Source organism: Rhinatrema bivittatum, chromosome 15 (genome assembly GCF_901001135.1).
Source record: "Rhinatrema bivittatum chromosome 15, aRhiBiv1.1, whole genome shotgun sequence".
Taxonomy (NCBI): domain Eukaryota; kingdom Metazoa; phylum Chordata; class Amphibia; order Gymnophiona; family Rhinatrematidae; genus Rhinatrema; species Rhinatrema bivittatum.
The window spans coordinates 37470425-37496483 of record NC_042629.1 but is presented as its reverse complement, the minus strand read 5'-3'; the positions used below and the strand labels follow the sequence as shown (position 1 = coordinate 37496483).

Here is a 26059-nt window from a genome sequence, read left to right as displayed (position 1 = left end):
GAGAATACTCGAACCATTCTGTTCTCGACAAGGGGCAGAAACGCTCGCAAGGCCAGTCGAACAGCCCTCGTCTCAAGGCGGTTGATGGACCAAGATCTTTCTGTTGGGGACAAAAGACCTTGAGCGGATTTGTTTAGGCAAACTGCTCCCCAGCCTGACAGACTGGCATCTGTGGAGATAACCACCCAATTCGGTGGATCCAAATCCACTCCCTGTTCCAGGTTGCTGTGTAAAAGCCTCCATGACAGACTGACTCTGGAAGTAGAGTCAATGGTACATGGAACTGTTCCGACACTGGGCTCCACCTCGATAACAGCGCACGCTGCAACGGACGCAAATAAGCGAACGCCCACGGGACCAAATCCAAGGTGGAGGCCATGGATCCCAGGACTTGTAAGTGATGCCAAACCATCGAAACCTTCCTCTGAAGGAGGGCCTTGACCTGATCTTCCAACTTTGTTACACAGTCCGATGCTAGAGAAACCTTGCCTTGAAGGTATTGAAGAGCACTCCCAAGTAAACCAGCGACTGCGTGGGCTCCAAGTGACTTTTCTGGACATTTATGACCCAGCCGAGCGACTGCAAGGTGAGTATCACCCTCTGGACCGATCTTACACAGTCCTCCTGTGACTTCGCTCGAATAGCCAGTCGTCTAGATACGGGTGAACTAGGATGCCCTCCTTGCGCAGGAACGTCGCCACGACAATCATGACCTTGGTGAAGGTACGTGGAGCCGTCGCCAGGCTGAAAGGAAGAGCTTGAAACTGGAAATATTGACCCAACACCTTGAATCAGAGGAACCGCTGATGTTCCTGGTGAATCAGGATGTGGAGATACGCCTCGGTGAGGTCTAAGGATGCAAGAAACTCCCCTTTGTGCACAGCGGCCACCACAGTTCTCAAGGTCTCCATGCAAAAATGGGGACTCACACACACCGGTTCACATTCTACAAATCCAGAATGGGACGAAAGGTGCCCTCTTTCTTGGGAACCACAAAGTACACCGAATACCGTCCTTTGCCCTGTTCCGCAAGGGGGACTGGAACAATGGCCCGGAGATCAAGAAGCCGTTGTAGGGTCCCCCGTACTGCCTCGCGTTTGGCCCGCAAAGCAAAGCGAGACTCCACAAAGGCCTCCCGCAGCGGGTGCGAAAACTCGAGAGCGTAACTATCCCAGACCACTTCCAAGACCCATCGTCCGAGGTAATCCTTTCCCACTCTGCATAAAAGCTCGACAATCTGCCTCAGACAGCTTCTACGATGGAATGGGTGCCCCTGGCTTCATTGGGAGGGTTTTCCACGTCCAGCACCCTGGCCCGTGGACTCTCTGCCTGGGCACCGATCTCCACGAAAGGACTGCTGATGCCCCGAGACCGGCCTGGGCCCCGAAGGAGCTGAAGACCTACTAGTGCGAAATCTGTGAGAATCCCGAAAATGAGCTTGAGGGGGAAAAACTTTCCCAGAAGAAGGTTTCCTGTCCTCCGGAAGTCGGTTGCCTTTGGACTCCCCCCAGTAATTTTAGCAATTGGTCCAGATCCTCCCCGAAGAGAAGCTTGCCCTTAAAGGGTAGGTTACAGAGTTGAGACTTGGAAGACAAATCTGCTGACCAATTCTGCAACCAGAGGAGTCTACAAGCCGTGACAGCGGACACCATACTAAAACACAGAGGTGTCGTGTCCCCCCCCCCCCCCCCCGCCATCGGCACTCGGAGCCGCAGACGCCTCCTGGACCCAACAAAGGCAGGCTCTCTGCATGAGGCTGGCACAAATCGCCGCCCTGAGACTCAGTGTGGAGACCTTGAAGACTCACTTAAGCTGGATCTCCAGCTTGCAGTCCTGTATGTCCTTCAGCACAGCAGCCCGGCCACAGGAATGGTGGTCTTCTTAGTCAAAGCAGACACCGCCGCATCCAACTTCGGTACCTTAAGAAGATCCAAAACATCTTGCGACAGGGGATAAAGTTTCGCCATGGCTCTACCCACTTTCAAACCAGCATCTGGGGAGTCCCACTCTCTGGTCACCAGCTTGTGGACCTTCTTAGGTAACAGGAAGGAAGTTGTTGGTCCCTGAATCACATCCAGGACCAGGTTAATTCCTTCGCTGTCAGACTCTTCCTGCGAAACCTTGATCCCCAAGACCTCCAAGATCTGGGGAATGAGGCAGGAGCTCCTCCCGCTTAAATAAGCGCACCACGCTGGGATCATCACCCTCCAAGGGTGGGAGCTCGTCTGGGTCCGGGTCGTTCTGGTTCCCATCACCTATATCATGGGTGAGTCCCGGATCCTGATCTACTCCGGAGCCTGTGGGATCCCCAAGCGGGACCGGCAACCTATCCTCAACTCGGGCCCCCTGTCGAGCCCCTGAAGGTTGTTGGAGGTCTGGGGGCCCCGAAAATACCTGGTTAGGTGGAAGCTCTGCCAAAACGTCCGGCCATGCTGCTCTCTTCAGGATCACCTGTTTCCTAGCCAGGAACGCCTCATGCAGCAGCAGCACAAACTCAGGACAGAACTCCCCTGAGTCGGCTTCCCCCTCAGTTGAAGGGTCCGGTAGCCCAGGGTCATCCACAAAGGTGGAAACCTGCTCCACCGGGGATAGAATGGGAGGGGTGTCCACCTCCCGCGACACCCGCCGCGAGCCACCCTCCCCCGCTGAGGACCGTGGCCCAGAGGAACAGAGCCCTTTGTCTACCTGATGTCTCCCCCGAGGAAGTTCCCTCCTGCCCTATGGAACAGGCAGAACAGAGGGAACTAGCGTCTAGGGCCTGCCCTGGCATGCCACACGCACGGCAGGTCCTCATTTTGGGTCGGGGTGCCAAATCCGGACCGAGTAGCCACACAGTCGTCAGCAAATAAGAAAAAATCAAGTCGGGAAACCTTCGTGCGGTTGCAGGAGCTAAAAATAGCAAACTCCCTACAGGCGCGAAAACTGCCGGTGTGAAGAAACGCGGCCTAGCACGTGTGCGAAGGCCTCCCCCCCGCCGACCTACCCGGAGTCCCGGGCCGTCATCGAGACCCGCAGGATCTAGCTTCCAACTCCAACTGGCCTGCCGACGAAACGGCATGGCCCGTCCGCAGACCACACCGCCTACCTTAGAGAGGATCCGCTTCAGACACACACTTTTTGAGGATCTGCTTCAGACGCACACTTTTTTTTTTTAAACCTTTTTTTTTTCCTTCAAGAAAACTTTAAACAGCTACTCTTGGAGCCTGAGGAAAGGAGTGAAGGGAGCCTCCTCAGTGGTCGAGGAAACCAGGAGCCCCTGGCAGTCGAAGCCACTGGACTGTTGCAGGCGAGACTCAGGCAAGTGTGTCCAACCCACCACTCGCCCGGTTTCAACGGAGGGATAGCCCACGAAGGTGCCTAACACCTCAGGAAGCTGTACAGCTAACTACTAACTAGCCTAATCTGGGGAAAAGAAATAAAAAACTTTCCCTAATTTTTTTTTTTTTTTAACTAACAGACTGCAGGTTTGTATCTCTACCATCTGCTGGAGTCAGAGAAATACTGAGGGACTGCAGGTGGCACTCTCAGTTATGTAGCAGTGCCCAGAGTTTTTGTTCTCTGTCTCCATCTGCTGGTAGGAATGCACAAGCCACTGGTCTGGACTGATCCGGGCATGTTCAGGAAAAGAAAATTAGGTCCTTACCTTTTGCTAATTTTCGTTCCTGTAGTACCGAGGATCAGTCCAGACTCCTGGGTTTTGCCCCCCCTCTAGCAGATGGAGACAGAAGTTTACAAACAAAACTCCGCCTATATCTAGGCTGGTGCCACCTACAGTCTGGCAGCATTACTTAATGTCAAAGCAGCAGGATAACCCGCAACATATAAACCATAGAACGGTTAAAAACTACCTCAAAACCATGCAAAACGAAGCATAACTCCACCCAACTGGGTACCGAACTCGAGGTAACCAACAAGAACTCTTCCTGATTTAGCTAACACACACACAGACCACACATCCTCTCCCAGCAGAAAATCGCAACACTGGGCGGGACTCTGGACTGATCCTCGGTACTACAGGAACGAAAATTAGCAAAAGCTAAGGACCTAATTTTCTTTTCCCTGTACGTATCGGGATCAGTCCAGACTCCTGGGATGTACCAGAGCTTACCTTACATAGGGTGGGAGCCGGAGAGGCCTGCTCTAAGCACCCCTTCTCCAAACCCCGTCGACCCTGGCGCTTTCACATCCAAACGATAGTGCCGGGCAAAAGTCTGGATCGATTTCCAGGTGGCCGCCCTACAGATCTCCTCTGTAGGAATATGGTGGCATTCCGCCCAGGAAGCAGACTGGGCTCGAGTAGAGTGGGCTTTCAGCCCCACAGGCAACGACCTCCCATGCAACAGGTATGCCGATCGAATGGTTTCTTTCAACCACCGAGCAATCGTAGTCTTGGAGGCCGCCTTACCCCGCCTTGAACCACCATAGAGAACGAATAGGTGGTCGGATTCCCTGAAGGCATTAGTGACTTCCAAATAATGTAACAGTACGCGCCGCACATCTAACTTACTAAGATCCTTAGCCATAGGGTCCAAAGACAGCACCTGCCCAAAAGATGGCAACTCTACCGTCTGATTCACATGAAACGAGGAGACCACCTTGGGTAAAAACGACGGTACCGTTCGCAACGAAATTCCCGAATCCGAAATCCGCAAAAAAGGCTCCCGACACGACAGAGCCTGAAGCTCAGAAATCCGCCGTGCCGAAACCATGGCCACCAAGAATACCACCTTCAGAGTTAAATCCTTAAGGGTGACCTGGCGAAGAGGCTCAAAAGGTGCCGTACACAACGCCTTAAGGACAACATTCAAATTCCAAGATGGGCACGGCTGTCGAAACGAAGGGCGCAAATGCTTCGCCCCCCCGAAGAAAACGCACTACATCCAGATGCGCCGCCACTGAAGCACCATGCACCCGACCTCGGAAGGAACCTAACGCCGCTACTTGAACCCTCAAGGAACTACAGGAAAGCCCCTTGGATAACCCGTCCTGAAGAAACAGCAGAATATCCGGGATAGTCGCTCGGGTAGGCACTACGCTGCGCTCCAAACACCAAGACTCAAAAAGTCTCCACACACGCACATAAGACATGGACGTAGACTTCTTACGAGAACGCAACAGTGTAGATACCACCGCTTCGGCGTACCCCCTAGATCTCAAACGCTGCCTCTCAAAAGCCATGCCGCTAGACAAAAGCGATGGACCAGGTCGAAACAAACGGGGCCCTGATGTAGGAGGTCCGGAAGAAACGGGAAACGAAGCGGCTCCTCGACCGCTAGATTCAGTAGATCCGCGAACCACGGCCTCCTTGGCCATTCTGGAGCGACAATGATCACGTCCGCCGGGTGCCTCTCTATGCGTCTCAGCACCCTTCCTATGAGCGGCCACGGAGGAAACACGTAGAGCAACACATCCATCGGCCACGGCACCACCAGCGCGTCTACTCCTTCCGCCGACGTCTCCCGTCGGCGAGCAAAAAACCGGGGAGCTTTCGCATTCTTGAACGTAGCCATCAGATCTACCACTGGTGTGCCCCACCGATCGCAGATTAGTCGGAAGACTTCTCCCGCAAGCTCCCACTCTCCGGGATCCAACCAATGGCGACTGAGAAAATCCGCCTGGACGTTTTCCACCCCGGCTATGTGGGAAGCCGCAATACTGCTCAGGTGGGCCTCCGCCCATATCATCAACGACCGAGCCTCGGCCGCCACCGGCTGACTCCTGGTTCCCCCCTGCCGATTGATGTAAGCTACCGTGGTCGCATTGTCTGACAGAATCCGGACCGACCGACCGCGTAGAAGTGGGAGGAACCTCAGAGCCAGTCGCACCGCTCGAGTTTCCAACCGATTGATGGACCACGACGCCTCCCGAGCCGACCATGTTCCCTGAACTGCCTGCCCGAGACAGACCGCTCCCCAACCGAGCAGGCTGGCGTCCGTGGTAACCACTGTCCACGATGGAGTTTCCAACGAAACCCCTCGACTCAAGTTGTCCGGGCAGAGCCACTACGGCAAGCTGTCTCTGGCGTCCTGGGTCAATGGCAAGCTGAGGAAAAATTCCTCCGAGACGGGACGCCAGCGGGAGATCAACGCTGACTGCAAGGGACGCATATGAGCGAACGCCCATGGAACTAACTCCAAGGTGGAGTTCATAGAGCCCAAGACCTGTAAATAATCCCATACTACCGCTGTTGGTTTGCGTAACAACCTTTGGACCTGAGCTTGCAACTTTAGGATACGATCCTGCGTGAGTGACACCGTGCCTTGACACGTGTCGAACAAAGCTCCCAAATATTCCAGAGATTGAGACGGCACCAGATGGCTCTTGGCTACATTGACCACCCAACCCAGCGAGTGCAACAGGTGCAGAACTCGCTGGACCGCCAGATGACAAAGTTCTCTCGACTTGGCCCGAATCAGCCAATCGTCCAAGTATGGATGCACCAACAGCCCCTCCTCGCGGAGTCTCGCCGCCACCACCACCATAATCTTGGTGAACGTGCGCGGAGCCGTTGCCAGTCCAAAGGGTAACGCCTGAAACTGGTAATGCTGCCCCATTACCGCAAACCGGAGAAACTGTTGGTGCTCCTGCCGAATACCGATGTGAAGGTACGCCTCCGTGAGATCCAGAGAAGCCAAAAACTCCCCCTTCCTCACTGACGCGATTACGGACCGTAAGGTTTCCATCCGAAAACGCGGTACCCTTAGACACTTGTTGACACTCTTCAGATCGAGAATGGGACGAAACGTTCCCTCCTTCTTGGGTACTACGAAATAAATGGAATAACGGCCCTGCCGGAGCTCGTCAGGAGGGACCGGCGCTACGGCCCCTAGCTCGCGCAGCCGAGCCAAGGTCGCTCTTACCGCCTGACACTTTTCTGAAAACCCGCAAGGCGACACCAGGAAGCACTGAGGTGGGCGGTAAGAAAACTCTAACGCGTAGCCGTGTCTTATCACCTCTAGCACCCACTGATCCGACGTGATTTTGGTCCATTCCTCGTAAAACTGGCTTAATCTTCCGCCAATTTTGGGAACGGGGGAATGGACCGGCCTCACATCATTGCGCTGGTTTACCGCCCTGCGCAGTTGGACCGGCTCCCAGACGGCCGAAACGGCGCCCGCGAAAGGACTGAGAATACGATTGCTGGCGGGTAGCACTGTGACGGAACGAAGAGTTGGATCCCCGAGCCGCCCGTGGTCTACGGCCACCGCGAAAACGAGGACGGGATGCTGGAGTCCCCCGGTAACGGTGTCTATCCTCCGGAAGACGGTGCACCTTATTCTCCCCCAAGGATTCAATAAGGTCCTCCAACTCCTTGCCAAACAGCAACTTCCCCTTGAAAGGAAGAGAGCCCAACCTAGCCTTGGAGGTGCCAGCCGCCGCCCAATGGCGGAGCCATAGCAGTCGCCGCGCCGCCACAGTGGAAACCATGGTCCTTGCGGAAGTGCGCAGATCATAAAAAGCATCGGCACTGTAGGCGATGACTGCCTCTAACCGACTTGCCTGCCGCACCTCGTCCGGTGACAGGGACTCATTGGCCAAAAGCTGCTGCGCCCAGCGAAGACCTGCTCTCAACGAAAAATTACTACAAATCACTGCACGGATTCCCAACGCCGAAACCTCAAAAATGCGCTTAAGCTGAACTTCCAACTTCCTATCCTGAATATCCTTCAGTGCCATACCTCCCGTCACTGGGATGGTGGTCTTTTTTGTTACCGCCGCCACCACAGAATCAATCCTTGGCAGGCGCAAGAGCTCCAGAACGTCCTCCGGCAGTGGATATAACTTACCCATGGCCTTTGCCACTTTTAGGCCCAAATCCGGAGTATCCCACTCCTTAAAGAGTAAATCCGAGGCCGAAAAGTGTAGCGGGAATGCTGAAGACGGGCCCCGGAGCCCCAGGACGACCGGATCTGTCTGTCCAAGCCGAGATTCAACCTGGGGAAGCGGAATCCCCAGCTCCCCCAGGATCTCCGGAATGAGGGGTCCTAACTCCTCCTTATGGAATAACCGACCCACCTTCGGGTCATCCCCCTCCGCTCCATGGGGCACCCCAGAACCTTTAGCCCCCGGCTCTCCATCCCCCTCAACCCCCCTCGGGGGCTGGGATGGGAAATCCAGATCCTCCTCCGGCTCCTCTAGCTCCTCCGACTCCGACGAGGAGTTCTGAGAAACCTCCGCCCCCCGGGAGCGAAGGGGCCTGGCTCGAGCCAGCCCCCCCTCCCACGGACCAGGCTTCGGTACCTTCTCCGCCGGAGCCCCAATCTCAGATGCAGGGTTCCCCTGAATTCTCTTTCTGGCAAGGCGCCGGGCTTTAAAAGCTTTATGCATAAGCAAAACGAACTGGGAGTTAAAGGAGGAGTCTGAAGACCCCTCCTCATCACCCCCTTCCTCAGGGGAATCAGCACTTGGTGCCATGGGCCCTGCTGGCCTGTCCTCCCCCGCAGGCCCCCGCTGGGGGGACAAACGCGGCGGGTCCTCCAACTCTCCGTTGGTCTGCCGGCCCGCGTTAATCTGTGCTGCCCGCGCCGAGAAAATGGCCGCCGTTCCCGCCGTCAAAATGGCCGCCGCCCCCGGAGACGCTGCAGATGACCTCTCTGAGAAGGCTGAAACCGCGGGAGACGACCCATCGCGCGCCTGCCTACCCCTCCGAGTTCCTGGAGCTACCGCCGATCCTCCCTCTCCGCCGCCCACGCAACTTGAACAGAGGCTGTCTTGCGACAGCCGCGCTGCCGCGGACCCGCAGGCTCTGCAAGCAGCCTGCCTGGGCATTTCGAACGCTGCGGAGTGGGGAGAGAGCCCGAGATAAAAAGAAAAAACTTTCCCCGAAGCCCCCTCTGATTGCCGAACCCCAGGTACCGCGAGGGAGTAAGTAAAAAACTAACAAACAGCACACACATACAAGAAAAAAAAACTTAGAATCTTTTTTTTTTTTTGAAAACTTTACCTCGGATCCGGAGCCGGCTGGGGGGAGTGAGCCGGGACCCCCGGTATCACCCCCAGGCCTGAAAAGCCGGTACGTGGGGCTCCCCCACTCCTCGGCAGCCTCTACCAGGGGGAACGGTCCCCTCAGGACCCTATCTTCCCCTGGGAGGCGGGGACTTGAACCAGCAGGCAAGCCTCTGCGGTCCTTCCCCTCTAAATCACAACACCTACCTCTGATCCAAAATTTCTCTCTTCACCTAGTTTTTTTTTTTTTTTTTAAACACCTAAACTTAGGCCCTAAATAGACTGTAGGTTTTGCACCCTCTCCACCTGCTAGGAGACAGAAGAATACTGCCAGACTGTAGGTGGCACCAGCCTAGATATAGGCGGAGTTTTGTTTGTAAACTTCTGTCTCCATCTGCTAGAGGGGGGGGCAAAACCCAGGTGTCTGGACTGATCCCGGTACGTACAGGGAAATATACTTTTAAAATTATTATTGTACTATTTTTTTTCCTTTCTAAATCACTTTGGGTTAGAACTGGGTACAAGGAAGGCAGAATAGAAATGTAAATTAACATAACATTCTGCTTCTGGTCACACACAATGAGAAAGGAAGATTTCAATAGCCTAGAAAACCTGCCAACATATTCTTGCTGGCTGGTGCCATCAGGCCTTGTAGTGGACTGGATGACAGCCAGAAGGGAACAAATTAGAGAGAGGCAATGATGCCATGTCCAATTTAAGTCCTCTCTCTTTCATATTCTATGAGCTTTCCACCTCACTCAAGACAACAGAGCAAAACAGGAAAGACAAGGTGCTGTTACCCTCCTCACCTGTCGTAAGGAGTGTATCCATTTTGCTGCAGGAAATCATCTTTAATCAGCTTGGCTACCTCCAGGGTAATTTTATCCGTTTCTGCCAATGATGCCTAGAAAACAAATAGAAGATTTTTTTTTTTTTGCCCATAGACCATTTATACTGGTGTGTTTTAAATTTCATATGGTTTAACTTAAAAGCAGAGATGAAGGCCCCAAACACATACAAACTAATTGGGGGTCAGAGCTCAAATTTAGCAGGGGCAAGTGGAAATCATCAAGTTAAAGAATGAAAGAAAATTGGTTCTTACCTGCTAATTTTCGTTCCTATAGTACCAAGGATCAGTCCAGAGAAGTGGGTTGTGTATCCCTACCAGCAGGTGGAGTCAGGGAAGAATTAGAACTTTGGGCACTGCTACATAACGAGAGTGCCACCTGCAGTCCCTCAGTATTGACCTGTACCCAATCCAAACAACCAATACAAACGGGCGAAGGGGTGACCAAAAACCACTGTCCCCCACGTCACCCAAGGAAACATTAGTAAATAAACAGTTAGAAAAAAACTGCTCCAACAATCGTAATCTGGAAAAAAGGAGATCTATGAAAACTAGGCAAATTGTAGCCAACACGGTCTTTTGGTAACTGAAGTAAGGGGTGGGCCTCTGGACTGATCCTTGGTACTACAGGAATGAAAATTAGCAGGTAAGAACCAATTTTCTTTTCCCTATTATGTACAAGGATCAGTCCAGAGAAGTGGGATGTACCCAAGCCACCCTACACCCTACACCCTACATGGCGGCCATTTTCTCGGCGCGGGCAGCACAGATTAACGCGGGCCGGCGGACCAACGGAGAGTTGGAGGACCCGCCGCGTTTGTCCCCCCCAGCGGGGGCCTGCGGGGGAGGACAGGCCAGCAGGGCCCATGGCACCAAGTGCTGATTCCCCTGAGGAAGGGGGTGATGAGGAGGGGTCTTCAGACTCCTCCTTTAACTCCCAGTTCGTTTTGCTTATGCATAAAGCTTTTAAAGCCCGGCGCCTTGCCAGAAAGAGAATTCAGGGGAACCCTGCATCTGAGATTGGGGCTCCGGCGGAGAAGGTACCGAAGCCTGGTCCGTGGGAGGGGGGGCTGGCTCGAGCCAGGCCCCTTCGCTCCCGGGGGGCGGAGGTTTCTCAGAACTCCTCGTCGGAGTCGGAGGAGCTAGAGGAACCGAAAGACCCACGCGTAGAACACTCTCACCGAAGGACGCCTCATCAGAGGCCTTAACGTCCAAGAGATAATGCTTAGTAAGTGTATGCAAAGAGGACCACACCGCCACCCAGCAGATCTCCTGTGGTGATAGCAACTGACACTCTGCCCAGGAAGTAGCCTGAGCCCTGGTGGAATGAGCTCGGAGACCCAAAAGGCACTTGGCGGCCACGGACCAAGTATGCTGAAGTAATAGTCTCTTTAATCCATCGAGAAATGGTCGCTTTAGATGCCTTGTCCCCTTTCTTTGCACCCCCAAAAAGAATGAACAAATGATCAGAGCATCTGAAGTCATTGGTAACCTTTAGATAACACAATAAGACCCGGCACACATCCAAAAGAAGAAGATCCTTGTCTTGAGGCGACCCCCTGGAATCCTGCACGAACTCTGGAAGCTCCACTGTCTGATTAACATGAAAGGCCGAAACCACCTTAGGAACAAAGGAAGGAACCGTGTGTAACGTCACCCTATCGTCGTGAATCTGCAAAAAAGGGTCACGGCACGACAGGGCCTGCAATTCAGAAATCAGACGCACCGAGCAAATGGCCACCAAGAACACCGACTTAAAGGTTAGATCTTTCAGGGAAGCGGTATGTAGAGGTTCGAAAGGAGCGCCACAGAGCACATGCAATACAAGATTTAAACTCCAATCTGGACACACCGCACGGGTGGGAGGTCGTAAATGTTTGACCCCCTTGAGAAATCGAACAATGTCAGGGTGTGCTGCAAGCGAATCACCGGCAAACTGTCCCCGCAAGGCTCCCAAGGCCGCTACCTGGACCCGAAGAGAATTGAATGCCAAACCCTTCTTGAGCCCCTGTTGCAGAAAATCCAGTACCAGAGAGACCTCGACCGTTAAAGGATTGCAAGAGCACTGATGACACCAGGTCTCAAAGAGCCTCCATACCCTCACATAGGCCAGGGAAATGGACTGACGTCTTGTCTGCAATAAAGTGGAAATAACTTGTTCAGAATAACTACTCAATCGTAAACGTCGCCTCTCAAAAGCCAAGCCGCGAGAGAGAAGCGATCTTCCCGATCCGAAAAGATGGGACCTTGACGAAGTAGATGCGGTAGATGAGCCAGCTGCAAAGGACCCTCTAGGGTCAAGCGAATCAGATCCACGAACCATGGGCGGTGTGGCCACTCTGGAGTCACCAGCACCACCCTTCCGGGGTGGAGTTCTATGCGACGGAGAAGCCGACCGATGAGAGGCCAGAAGGGAAAGGCATACAACAGAATCCCCGTTGGCCAGGGGCACACCAGAGCGTCGAGACCGGCTGAGCCTTGCTCTTCAGCTGTCGAAAAGAAGTGTTCTGTCTACACATTCTCCCGCGTTTCCATCAGATCCAACTGTGGGACCCCCCATCTGGCACAAATGCGGTTCCATGCTTCGGGAGACAGTTCCCACTCTCCCGTGTCGAGTTGTCGTCTGCTGAGAAAATCCGCCTGCACGTTGTCCACACCTGCGACGTGGCAATTCCCCCCCGAAATGAAGCTCCATCCAAGTGAACAGAAGACGTGCTTTGAGCACCACCGCAGGACTTCTCGTCCTGCCCTGTTGGTTGATGTAGGCCACGGTCGTCGCATCGTCGGAGAACACTCAAACCATGCGTCCCTGAATCCAGTGTAGAAACGCTTGAAGGGCAAGACATACCACTCTTGTCTCGAGACAATTGATGGACCACGAGCCCTCTGTTGGAGACCAAAGCCCTTGGGCGGATCTGGTGTTCCACACAGCTCCCCAAACTGACAGACTTGCATCAGTGGAGACTATCAGCCAATTCGGTGGGTTCAAATTCACCCCCTTCTCCAGATTGTCGTGCGAAAGCCACCATGACAGACAGGCTTTGGACTCTGGAAGCAGAGACAAGGGTAGGTAGAACTGCTCCGACACCAGACTCCACCGTGACAACAGCGCATGCTGTAGCGGACATAAGTGGGCGAACGCCCACGGAACCAAGACTAAGGTGGCGCCATGGATCCCAGCACTTGCAGATGATGCCACACAGTGGGTGTTTGTCTGAGAAGAAGCGTCTGTATCTGGCTCTGCAACCTGGCTACCCGGTCCAACGCCAGAAAGACTCTGCCTCGCAAGGTATCGAAACGGGCTCCCAAATAGGTCAGCTCTTGGGTGGGTTCCAGGTGTCTCTTCTGAAGACTGATGACCCATCCAAGCGATCTCAAGGTGAACATCACGATGCGAACCGATCTTTCGCAGTTCTCCCTGGTCTTGGCGCGAATCAGCCAGTCGTCCAGGTATGGATGGACCAGAATCCCCTGCTTGCGAAGGAAGGCTGCTACCACCACTATGACTTTGGTGAAAGTTTGAGGAGCCATCGCCAGACCAAATGGAAGGGCCTGAAACTGGAAGTGTTGTCCCAAGACCTTGAAGCATAGAAACCTCTGGTGACATAGCCATATTGGAATATGCAGATAAGCCTCCATAAGATCCAGGGACGCAAGGAACTCCCACGTCCGAACAGCAGCCAGTACCGTCCGCAGGGTTTCCATGCGAAAACGAGAGATTCAGAGACAACGGTTCACCTTCTGTAGGTCTAGGATGGGACGAAACGTGCCCTCCTTTTTGGGAACCACAAAGTAAACAGAGTAACGTCCCTGACCCTCTTCTGCCTCCGGAACCGGGACAATGGCCTGTAGCTGGATCAGGCGCTGCAGGGCCTCCCGTACCGCTTCCTGCTTGCTGCGCGAGGCCACGCGGGACTCCACGAACACCTCCTGCACGGGATGTGAAAACTCTAGAGCGTAGCCTTCTCTGATCACCTCCAGGACCCAACGGTCTGAGGTGATCCTTGCCCATTCCGTGTAAAAGCTGGACAATCTGCCCCCGACAGCTTCGACGACGGAATGGGGACTCGAGGCTTCATTGGGAGGGTTTACTACCTCCTGTCCTGAGGTGTCCAGAATCCCGGCTGGGACGATGACCCCCTCTCGAAAGGACTGTTGCCGTCCTGAGGTCTGCTTAGACGTGGAAGGCGAGGAATAACTGCCGGAACGAAATCGGCGTGAATCCCAAAAACGCGGCCGCGAAGGAAACACCTTTCTGGTGGGCCTTTTATCTTCCGGCAACTTATGCCCCTTAGATTCTCCGAGTAGCTTTACCAACTGCTCCATTTCCTCACCGAACAGGAGCTTACCCTTAAACGGGAGGTTACACAGCTGAGATTTTGAAGACAAATTCGCTGACCAATTGCGCAGCCATAGCAGTCAGCACGCAGCCACTACAGAAACCCTGCTGTGCGCTGAAGTTCGCACTAAGTCGTAAAGCACATCTGCTACATACACAATGCCAGTCTCCAAACAAGCGCCCTCCAAGGCAGCACCACTGCCAGCTCCTGTAGTGATGTTAGAGGCCTGAACTCAGCACAAACATGCCCTCTGCATGAGGCTGGCGCAGATCGTGGCCCAAAGACTCAATGCAGCCACTTCAAAGACTCGCTTCAACTGGATCTCCAGCTTATGATCCTGCATATCTTTTAAAGTGGCAGCACCCACTACCAGAATAGTGGTCTTTGTCACAGCCGAAACCACTGCATCCACCTTCGGAATTTTCAGAAGATCCAAGACATCTGTTGAAAGAGGATAGAGCTTAGCCATAGCTCTGCCCACCTTGAGCCCTGTGTCCGGTGCATCCCACTCGCGGGTCACCAGCTTGCGAACCTTTTTAGGCAGTGGAAAGGACAAAGTGGGCCCCCGTATTCCGTCAAGAACCGGGTTAACCCCATCACTATCTGATTCTTCCTGAGAGATCTTAAGCCCCAGAACTTCCAACATCTGAGGAATAAGGGGTCGTAGCTCCTCCCGCTTAAAAAGGCAGACCTCGCTGGGATCATCCCCTTCTGTGGGTGGCAAATCATCATCATCTGCAGCATCTTAATCAGGGTCCCCAAGATCAGGAACCAAATCCGGAACCTGAGCCGAACCCGGATCTGGAACTCTGGAGGGTGGGGGAGGGGGTCTACGGCCCCTGGGGACCATCACTTCCCCTGCGGGCCTGCTGTTCGAGTTGACCCTTCTTGAACGGCGGCTCGGAAAGACCCACTGACTTAATTTGCCTCCTGAAGCCCGCCTGCTTTCTGGCCAGGAAAGCCTGGTGTATTAACAAGACAATCTCCGGCAAAAACCCCTCCGGGTCTCTATCTGCCAGAATGGGATCCTGAGAAGCCGGTTCACCCAGTCCCCAGCGCTGACCTCCACCACAAGGGCTAAGACTGGAGGGGATCCCCTCCTCCCTTGAGCCTCGGCATGAAGACCCCCCCGCCTGGGGGAAGGGCTCAGGGTCTGATGAACTCTCCATCCCTAGGAGGGATAAGGGAGGGAAAAAACAAAACTAAATTCTGCCTTCGCGTCCACACGCCTAATAGAGCGCGGAGAGAAAGAGAGGGCCCCTTGGAAAAAAAAACGCGCAGCCACGTGGCCCAGGAGCTGAGGGGAGGAACGGAAAAAATAGAAAAAAAAATGCCGACAGGCCCATTGCAACGGGTTGTGCTGCCGAGCGCGGTGAGCCGCGCCAAAAACTGGCCGGCGAAGAAAACACTTACCCCGTCCCTTCAGAGCAACCTGGAGCCCCGGAAGTAGAGGGAAAGGGGGCCGAAGGGCTGCCAAACACCCCGGAGTGCCTGAAAGGCTGGCTGTCCCAACCAGACTCCTTACCTCAGCTCGAAACCTAAGAGGAGGTTTGGGGGAGCAGCCACAGAGGTGAGTAACCAGGAGCCCCTGGTCTGGACGAAACCCAGACTGAGGTAACCAACCCCCAGGACATCCGGCTTCGACTGAGGGATGGCCCACGAAGGTGCCTAACACCTCAGGAAGCAATCCTGAAGGAAAAAACCCGGAGAAAAAAATCTAACTAAACTGAAAAATTAACTAAGACTGCAGGTGCCTGTCTTCCAGCTCCTGGAGTCAGAGAAATACTGAGGGACTGCAGGTGGCACTCTCGTTATGTAGCAGTGCCCAAAGTTCTAATTCTTCCCTGACTCCACCTGCTGGTAGGGATACACAACCCACTTCTCTGGATTGATCCTTGTACGTATAGGGAACTTGTTTGCCATTCAAGAATTCAGAAACAGGTCTATCCTGTAAAGTGCGGCCGCGTTTACCCTGCTCCTAAGCCGCGTTTTACTCACTTTCCGGCCGCGTTATCCCTTCCTGCGATCCCGAATCCACTATAACCTACTCCTACCGCGTCCTAAAATCCCCGGCCAACCCCTTCCGCACGCGGCATGCATATTGCATGCAAACGAGCGAATTAGCTATTCCCTAGCATCCCGTAACCCGCGCCCCGACTATCGCTATCTTTCCCTGCCGTTTTGTCACGCGTTTAACCTGCTAACTTACCGCCTACCCTGACCCCTGCGGTAGAGGCAGGGGTAAGGGTAGGTGGCAAACTTTCCCCCCAGCCCTCGCTCACCTGCCCCGGCCGCAATCATGGGTGCCGGTCTCCGGGGCAGCTCCAGTCCTCTCCCCTCCTCCCGAAGCAAAAAAAAGCGAAAAAACCAAAAGCAAAAAGTAAGTTGCTTCGCCGCTTCACTCTTCCCTCCTCCCGGAGCAGGGCGCGAAAAGCAGCCTGCTCCGGGAGGAGGGAAGAAGAGACAGTCACGTCTTGAGCAGCCAATTGAATGCACAGGGGCCGCTTTCCCCCGTGCTGGCAGCCATCTTCCAGGGGAGGGGCAGGGGAGCAGGGGGCAGGGGAGCAACGATATCTTCTACAGGTGGCCGGACGGCTGCAAAAGTAAGTCGGGTCGGGTCAGGGTTACCTTTTGGTTTTTTCGCTTTTTTTTTTTTGGTTCACCGCTGTCGGGTCTGATCGGATGCAAAAGTAAGTTGCTTCGCCGCTGTCATCTCTCTCCCCTCCTCCCGGAGCAAGGCTGCTTTTCGCGCCCTGCTTCGGGAGGAGGGGAGAGAGATGACAGCGGCGAAGCAACTTACTTTTGCATCCGATCGGACCCGACTTCCTGGTATCTGTCATTTCAAATGACATTTGAAATGACAGATACCAGCGTGGCGTGAAGCGTTAGGCCCGCGCACCCAGGATACTGTATAGGCGCTCTATCCAGTAAAATGGGTTGCGCGGGCCTAAGGCTTCACGGACGCGGTTTACATTTACATAAAATTAGTGTTCAGGATCGAGCAGTAGGTGAGCTGCACTGTGCGTGCGGCAACCGCGGGTGCCCTGGGCACTAACGCAGCTCTTCCTACCGCTCGGTACTGGATAGACCTGTGTGTTAGCTACAGGCTGCTTTAGGATGGCCTCAAAACAGTGGCAGCAGTGTGTGCAACTGTACATATAATTTACTTGCCAGTTTTGTTACCATGAGGGGTAATGTCCTTTCAAAGTGAACAGGAACAAGTGGCAGACTGAATGGGCATTTGGTCTTTTTCTGCCTATTAGAATCCTCTTATGACGACCCTGGTAAGGCACAGAGGACGTGCAGTCTGCCCACATCACTTTATCTCTTTAGTATATCTACTTACTAGCATGTAACTACTGAAGCTATATACTGGTTAAATGTCACGTTTCCATTTTCTTTGTTTGCTTCATAATACAAAAAATATGCTACATAAATGTTGAAGCTTTTCTCATCCCAGGCATAGGGTGTTTGGTATTATCATGCCAATAAAATATATAGCAGAGGCTCCAGCATAATGTACGAGTGTCACAATGAACATGCTTGCTGACAGCATGACACTGATACAATAAGATGTACCAGCTTCAGTACATCTTAATCTATTACCTGGCACCTACCAATTTTACAATTCTAGGTGTTCTTTTGTAGTTTTTTTGTTTTTTTTTTAAATTTAAAAAAGGTGCATTGTGGGTATTCCCTCACGGTCTCCTGTGGATCAGTCCAGTTGCTGTTCCCATGCTTTACATCATTGCTGTGTGCAATTAGAAATAGGAGGTGTGCCAGCAATGTGATTGGCTATGTGGCCACGTGATTTACAATACATTCAAAAGACCAGCAACTGGTACTAAATGGCCAAACTCCCCTACTACTCTGGAAAATAAAGCACCTCCCCTCATGAGCTGTTCTTACACAAGGAAACCCAATAAACAAACCAAAGAGTCTCCTGGTTTTCCAGATTTCTCCATCCTCAGCTGGGCTGATAGTTTACAATCACAGAACATCTCTTAGAAGTCAAACTGGGCTGGCCCAGTGGCTGCACTGCATGCTTCTATGCAAAAGACCTGGATCTGATTGTTGGGCATGGCACCTGCTCCTCAGGCTAGCCAGGGCTAGGGATGCAATGGACTGTGAACGCTGCGTTCACAGTCCCTGGGGGAGCAGGGAGTCTCAGCCATAGTTCAACAGTGACATCTACTGACTGGACTCAGGGAACAGAGGAATCCTAGGCTGAGCCTGTACTAAGAATACATTTCAGTAGCTTATTTTTAATTGTCTAATTCTTTTTCAGAAGGGATACAGTATATTATCAGCTCGCTTTGCCTTGAGCAAATTTCATCCTGAGCGCAGACTTATGACTGTAGGATTTGCAGTGTTGTGTTACAGAATATTCACAAAACCATTTTCCCAAAGAATACAATTTTCAAATTTAAAAACAACTTATCACACTATAACACAATATTCGACAAATCTAGTCAAAATACACATCACACAAATCATTCTTCATGCATTCATACACATACATACAAAGCAATTTAACCCCAAACAATTCTGATGGAAATCCCACACTTTTAAACACTATTTGTCAAAAGAGATTTACAGCAATCCAAAAGTATACAGAGATCCCTCTATAGGAGTGGTTGGCATCAAAGTTGTGGTCATTGTAAGGTTTGTCATTTATCTTTAAATATAGATTCATTTGTACATGCAATTTCAAAAAACGTATACTCGCGTGCTCAGACCACCTGTGCTTCTTCGCAGGTAGTATATATTATTATATGTCCTTGTCACTGCATCTATGTGGGGAAAACAGTTCGAGCAGGCAGGATAAGAATCGCTGAACACTGTAGTTCAATCCGGTGTAACCATATGGAAGCACTGTTGACATTACCCAATGATTTCAGAACAGTACTTCAACTACTCATCTTCTCCAACCTAGACTACTGCAACTCACTGCTGTTCAACATACCTCTCACCACCACACGACTGCTACAAATCCTACAAAATACAGCCACCAGAAAACTCACAGGAACAAGAAAATTTGATCATATTACTCCAACTCTCATTTCTCCACACTGGCTCCCAAATATACAGGGGTTGAATACAAAATATTATTGGGAGCCAGTGTGGAGAAATAAGAGTTGGAGTAATATGGAGTAAAAACAAAAATTGGCTCAGCACATACATAAAACTCCACTCTCCAAACAGAAATCTCTGATCAACGAACAAAGGCCTACTAAAAATCCCACCAACCCGTCACAAACTCATAACAACTAGGAAAAGAGCCATATCCCTAGGAAGCCCCGAACTGTGGAACTCCCTCCCAACAGAACTGAGAACGCAACAAAATTTAAAAACTTTCAAAAAAGAGCTAAAAACTTGGCTGTTTACAAAAGCCTACCAAAACCCTTATTGACACTACACCGAAATGACTTCACTAGAAGACACCAGACTATATTAAAACAATCCCAAGAAAGTCTTCTTGTCCTTTTACTAGTTGACGGAAAAGCCTTTTTAACAAATGTTTAATTACTGAGAATCGATACTTTGTAAACCGTTGTGATGGTGAAATGGAATGACTGTATATAAAACTCGATAAAAAAATAAATAAATAAATCTCACTGGTAAAGCCAAGGCCATCAAATTAGCGATTAGAGCTTTTTTGTAATACAACAGGTTTCTTTTTCACATGGAGAAAATGTTGATCGATTTCTCCTCCATCATGAACAAAAATGGATATTTGAATTGGGCTCTATGAGTCCTGAAGGCCTAAATAATAGAATGGAGTGGGGCGTGTTTCTTTAAGTTTTGGTTGGCTGGAAATGAGATGTTTTCCTTTTTCATCACATTGGTGGATTTGAGTCTTATAATGTGTATTTAAATCATGTTTTGTATACTCTGTGCATTTGAATGATGGCGTCAGCAGTGTTTGAGAACTGGTCTTCAGTAACCAAAGTGAGTGTATGTTTTATTTTTAAAAAATGTTTAAAGTATTGATGGGGTGTCCTTGGGGATAATTTATGTATAATATATAATACTATTGACCTTTAATGGTGGTATTTTATTTTTAGTGAACCCATCACAGGGGATTTTGGTTTATATCAATTATGCTCCCGAAGAAGCCACCGAGGCGAAACATGTCGGGTTAAAAGTTTGATCATTCGACAGATGGCCAGGCTGTACCCTTCTGAAAATTAAGTTGAAATTTATGAGCTTATATTATATTGGGTGATATTATCTCAATTGAATTTTTGCTACTGTTCCAATTCAATTTATGTTGGTTTCTTCAAAGGACTGAGAACTGCTTTATTTGATGGATGATTGAATTTCTTGTGGACATGCAAACTGAAATCAAGTAAATGGGAAAGACCTTAATGTCTTTTAAACATAGTCGATGGAACCTTTTTGAATTATAAGACTCCGAGATTTGCTTTTCATTCCTCATGCATTTTGAGGAAAGCATGAAAAAGGATTATCCTTAAAGGATTTGATTTTTTTGAAACTACGTTTTTTTTAAAAGATGTTTTTGATGTGAAAGAATTGTGTATTGCAGCGCAGTCTTATTTGTATACATTTGGGTTGGTGTATATCTCTTACAAGAAATAGTGTTTAAAAGGATGGAATCTCTGTCAGAATTGTTTGGGGTTAAATTACTTTATATGTATGTGTATGAATACATGAAGATGTGTGTGATGTGCATTTTGATTAGATGTGGTGGGTGGTGGTATATAGTGTGATCAGTTTTTAAATTTGGAAATTGTATTCTTTGGGGAAATGGTTCTGTAAGAATTATTTAAATCAGATGTAATATATACAAAAAAAAAAAAAAATGATTTTTGAGATAATATTCGTTTTGCGTCATACATTTCCCTTGTTTGGGATATTGTGTACTGATTCCAAGTAAACCTGACAGGGGAGGCTGAGGGGTTGCTCACTCTTCCCCAAGGCAACCTCCCCACCCCCCAACAAGACTGATAAGAGGGCAGGGGTGGTTCACATCCATCAGGTCTACCCACTGTTTTCTTCTGGTCTCAGCAGTATAGACAGGAGCTGACACAGTTGGTTATCATTGCAGCATAATCCCAACTAGTAATCAAAAACCAACTTCTCTCTGCTTGGTCCATTTCTGTTGTTCCTCCCACCTCCCCTCTCCAACCATGGCCCTCGAGGGCTGTTTGTGAATTTCACCTTTCCCACAAGCTGCACAATCTCAGCCAAGTCCTCCTCCTCCTGCAGGATCTCCTTGGCTTTGGTCCTCAGTGGGACAAACTCAGGGAAGTGCTTGTCATAGTATTCATCCAGGGCACGCGTGTACTTGCTGTAGCTAATCAGCCAGTTCACAGAGGGGAAGTGCTTCCGCTGAGCCAGCTTCTTATCCAGACCCCAGAACACCTGCAACATACGAGCCACGCATTAGGATGGCATTCAGCTTTTTTTTTTTTTTTTTTTACTGGCACAGCTTGAAATGTGTGCGTGCTTGTGGACAAGAGGTTCAATCACTACTGTATTTAACAGAATGCAGCGAATCTGTGGAATAGTCTATTTAAAGAAGTGACAGGAAGAAACTAAATGCATGCATGCATACCCACTGGGGTTCAAAACCAAATACAGCCTCTTGTACACTTTTAGCTGGCTGGCACAGCAATCCATTAAAAAAAAGGTTCACAGCATACTTTGAGACATTGATGAAAATTCTGATGTCAAATAAAAGCCTCAAACTGCAGTGCTGCATACGTTTCACAGGCTGAAAAGTATGTGCCAGGATAAAATCGTACCTGAACAATACCGAGAGTGGCCGATGTAACAGGGTCAGAGAAATCACCACCAGGGGGAGACACACTGAAAAGACAGGCAAAACCATTAAAAATTATATATAATCTCTCTCTTTTTCTGTATGTTTCAAATGAAGGAAAGGAGAAGACTATTCAGTTTAACAAAGAAATATAAAGAATCAATATATATTTGCTTGTAGAATTAGAAGTGCAATTTATGTCAGGATGAGTTGCCAACAGCAGCAAAAACACAAACTTGTGGCCCAAAATAGGACCGGGGGGGGGGGGGGGGGGGGGGGGGGGGGGGGGGCGGGGGGGAGGAGGGCAGAGTTGTTCAGATCAGACAACTACTTTTTCTAAGATTATGCCCAAGAAAAAAGGTGAGGACAGACAATGCAAAAGGATGCACTTACGCCCCTACGATGCTGACGCTGCCTTCCCTCTCGGGGTTCCCTAGACACTTCACTCGACCGGCTCGCTCGTAGAAAGAAGCCAGACGGGCTCCGAGGTACGCAGGATAACCACTGTCTGCACAGAGACAGAAAAATGGGGAAGTCAGATCCATGGATTCAGTGGTCAGGCCTCACACACAGGCAGAAAAAAACAAAACATGGCTACAAATCACAGCACTGGGGGGAGGGGGTGGTCATTTCCACTAAGGAATACAGATAATCTAGATCCATTCTTAAGTAGAGGAACAGCTTAAAAAATGGCTACTTTAAAATCACAGCCATAAACCTCACTGCCTATCTGGGTATTTTCCTGCAGGGATAAAACATTTGAAAAATAAAGATTTAGAGAATCACGATGTGAGTCCAAAACTGAACTGTGAATGTAGTCATTTGTACAAGTTTTCCCAGAATCTGTAAAATTCTGAAATGCGATCCATCAAACCCTGCCTCCTGGAAAATACCCACCTAATGAACACTGGTTCTAGCTGTTAGTTTGTCAGAGGCAGACAGGCTTAAAACTCACAGCTAAAACCAGTGTTCATTAGGTGAGTATTTGCCAGATCACCTTCAGAAAGAGGCCATTTCCTGACAATTCATGACCTGGAGGAAAGAGCAGAGAACCCGAGACCAAGCCAAGGACATTGCATGAAACGTCTGCTTACAGAGGCCATTAGTGCCAACATTATAACCTGCTATGCAAAACTTACGAGAGCAGTTTTCAAAAAGGTATTTAACCATGTAACTTGGCTGAAACTTGCTGTCCTCAAATACAGTTAGAAGTGGTGGTTATGGTTCCATTGCGCATTACTTTTAGCTGCAGGAAAAGGAGGCTGTCCCGTGGGGCGTGTTAGGTGAGGGGAGGAAACATTTGATTTTCTCTGCCTCCTACATAAAAAGCAGGCGCAAATGACCCACAGGTGCTCTGAACACAATTCTTTGCACTTGCCAATTATCAAACAGAAACTACAAGAGTCATTTGCCTTTGAAAACGTGCATGAAGTACGTGCATTAAATACACCTGCAGCGTCTGCAACCATGCGACCTTTTGAAAATTGCCCCTTAACTACAAATAAGATACAAAGTTATCCATTTTAATGTAACAGCTGTGTTACAACCAGGACCCTTAGTCTCCTGTGATTTTGCGGCCATGGTAAGGGCCGCAAAGTTCAGCCCCAGCACCAATCACTAAGATCCCTTGCCTAAAGAATCAAATAAATTAACTAGGCATAGAAATGTCAAACACACAAATTTGTATAAAGTAAAAAAAAATTGAAATTGGAAATATAGGCAAAATTTTGCATAATTTGCCACATGTTTGCAGCAGAATTTTGAAAAATCTCACAAGAAACTGGAGGCTCTGGTTAAAAAAAACTCTCCTGCAAAAGGCTTTTGCCAATGTAATGAAATCCTGTTTAGCAGCAGTCCAGCTCCTTTCACCCTTAATCTTATAGAAAAGATTTACTGCCTTGAACTCAACAACCCTAGAGACTCACCGGCAGGCATTTCAGCCAGACGGCCTGAAATTTCTCGCAGAGCCTCTGCCCATCTGGAGGTGGAGTCGGCCATCATACTGACGTGGTAACCCATGTCACGGAAGTACTCCGACAGGGTAATTCCTGGATTAGATGCAAAAGACAGGAAAGGAAAATTGGTTCTTACCTGCTAATTTTCATTCAGTCCAGACAAGTGGGTTTTGCATCCCTACCAGCAGATGGAGGCAGAGAATAAAAACTTTTCAGGCACTGCTACATAACCAAGTGTGCCACCTGCAGTCCCCTCAGTATTGAAGTGTACCCAAGCCAACGTACACTCAATCAAACTTTCCCCTCTAGGGTGAACAGAGAACCCAAGGTTGGATCCCCCTGAACTGGAGCCCCAGATGTATTCTATGCATTAAGAAAGGTGGAAGGCAGGCAAATCAAGTAAAGTGTAAAACATTGATAAGACAAGCTAAGAGAGAATTTGAAATGAAGTTGGACGTAGAGGCAAAAACTCATAATACAAACTTTTTAAAATATATCCAAAACAAGAAACCTGTGAGGGATACGGTTGGACCGTTAGATGACCAAAGGGTTTAAGGTGCTTTTAGGGAAGATAAAGCCTGTATGGCATGGCAGATGCTACCATAAGCTTGCTGGGCAGACTGGATGGGCCACTTGGTCCTTTTCTGCCATCATTTCTATGTATGTAAAAAAAAAAAAAGGATTTTGATATAATTTCTGGAAAGAATGGACATCCCTTTAGAAGAATATCATCCTTATACAAAGATTTTCGCCCCTGCATATGTGAGCAACTATATAACAACTGATAAAGACTGGGATGTATTTTGGAATTCTACAGCTGCTCATGTCCCATGGCTGGCAGAGACAGCATTGATTTCAGTTAAGAGCATGACAAACTGTACTGATACTAAGTGCAGCTTCAGCACATTAAAGTTATATAATTCAGAAAGAGGGCAAGGACTTTGTCAAGAAGTATAAAAAGAATGGCTACACTGTATTTCAATCCAAAACAAAAAAAAAAAAAAGTGACATTTCACAATTAAAAGTTTGCCTCTTTATGTCTTTACTTTATAAAAATAGTTGATTTGTGGACATGATAAATTGAGTGTTTGTTTTAAAGCAGTATTTAAACTATATACAATGTAAAGGATTTTCTATTCAAAAGTAACTTTTTTTGCATAGTGAGATGTGAAAATTTATCCAAATTTGCTACATAATTACCACAACTTGGAAAAATCTGCCACCAGAATTTGCTAAGTATTCCACAAAACTTTGAAAAATCTAACAGAGGAAAACTGGGACTGTGCCCATAAGAATAATAATTTGTTTATCTGTTAAATTAGAAAAAAAAACCCAAAACCTCAGCAAGCTTTATAATATAATTAGACGGGCAATCCATGGTAGTGTCTGAAGAAAAAGATTTGCATTTGCAAGTTTAAGCTTAATTTGAACCTTCCTCAAATCCACCCTCTCCTACATTTGATGATTCCATTCAGCTACAGCGGCTCATTAAGTATCTTCCACTTTAACTGGAGGTACCTTAGAGATTCAGTACGGTATAAGCACAGTGCAGTGACTGAAAGGTACAATTCCAGGCACAAGGTTTTCATAGCACACAAAACTGCTTCTCATGGAAGAAACAGCAATATCACAGTCGGATCCTGTACATTACAGCTAAGAGGATAAGGCAGCTTACACTGCTTCTTAAACAGTGTGCAGACTTAAACCCATGGTGAAACAGGGCATGTGGCTTTTTTCTTCAATAAAAATTAGTGTACCCGATTTTAAACTGGTTTTTGGTGGTATCTCTTCCTGTGGAGAAAGCCATCAGAAATGGAGCCCACTGACAGGCAACCAGAGGCAGTTCAAACAAAAACAATGAATATACTGCATAAAGAGATGTAAAGAACCATTGAGGGCCAGGCATCTTGCCAGCTTCACATCCTAGAGACACATATGTCACACCTTCTGGCAGGGAATTCAGACTGCTGCTTACAGTCGATTTGACTGGGCTTCCATCCCACCCGTGGCTGGGTGACAGAGCAGCACATGAGAACAGCGCTTTGGTCTTCTGTCTGTCGGGAGAGGCAGGGGGGTTCCAGTATGTCAGTAAAGTGATGTGTTTGGGCCCTAAGTGTGGGCGATTACCTGTGGTTGGATAACCACTACTGGCTTAATTGGCTTGGCCTTTGGGAAGAGTGGG

At 49.5% G+C, this 26059-nt stretch overlaps 1 protein-coding gene across 5 annotated transcripts in view; it reads right to left on the bottom strand.

The window, feature by feature from the left end:
• The window catches only part of ATP6V1A (ATPase H+ transporting V1 subunit A), a 132033-nt gene that overhangs the window by 23866 nt on the left and 82108 nt on the right, over positions 1-26059 (bottom strand). For all 5 annotated transcript variants that reach the window (XM_029579341.1, XM_029579342.1, XM_029579344.1 and 2 more), the window contains 5 exons: positions 23848-23970; positions 22316-22430; positions 21906-21969; positions 21319-21522; positions 9756-9850 (listed from right to left, as the gene is read on the bottom strand). In XM_029579341.1, coding sequence (XP_029435201.1) covers positions 9756-9850; positions 21319-21522; positions 21906-21969; positions 22316-22430; positions 23848-23970 — 601 coding nt within the window. The remainder of the gene's footprint in view (positions 1-9755; positions 9851-21318; positions 21523-21905; positions 21970-22315; positions 22431-23847; positions 23971-26059) is intronic.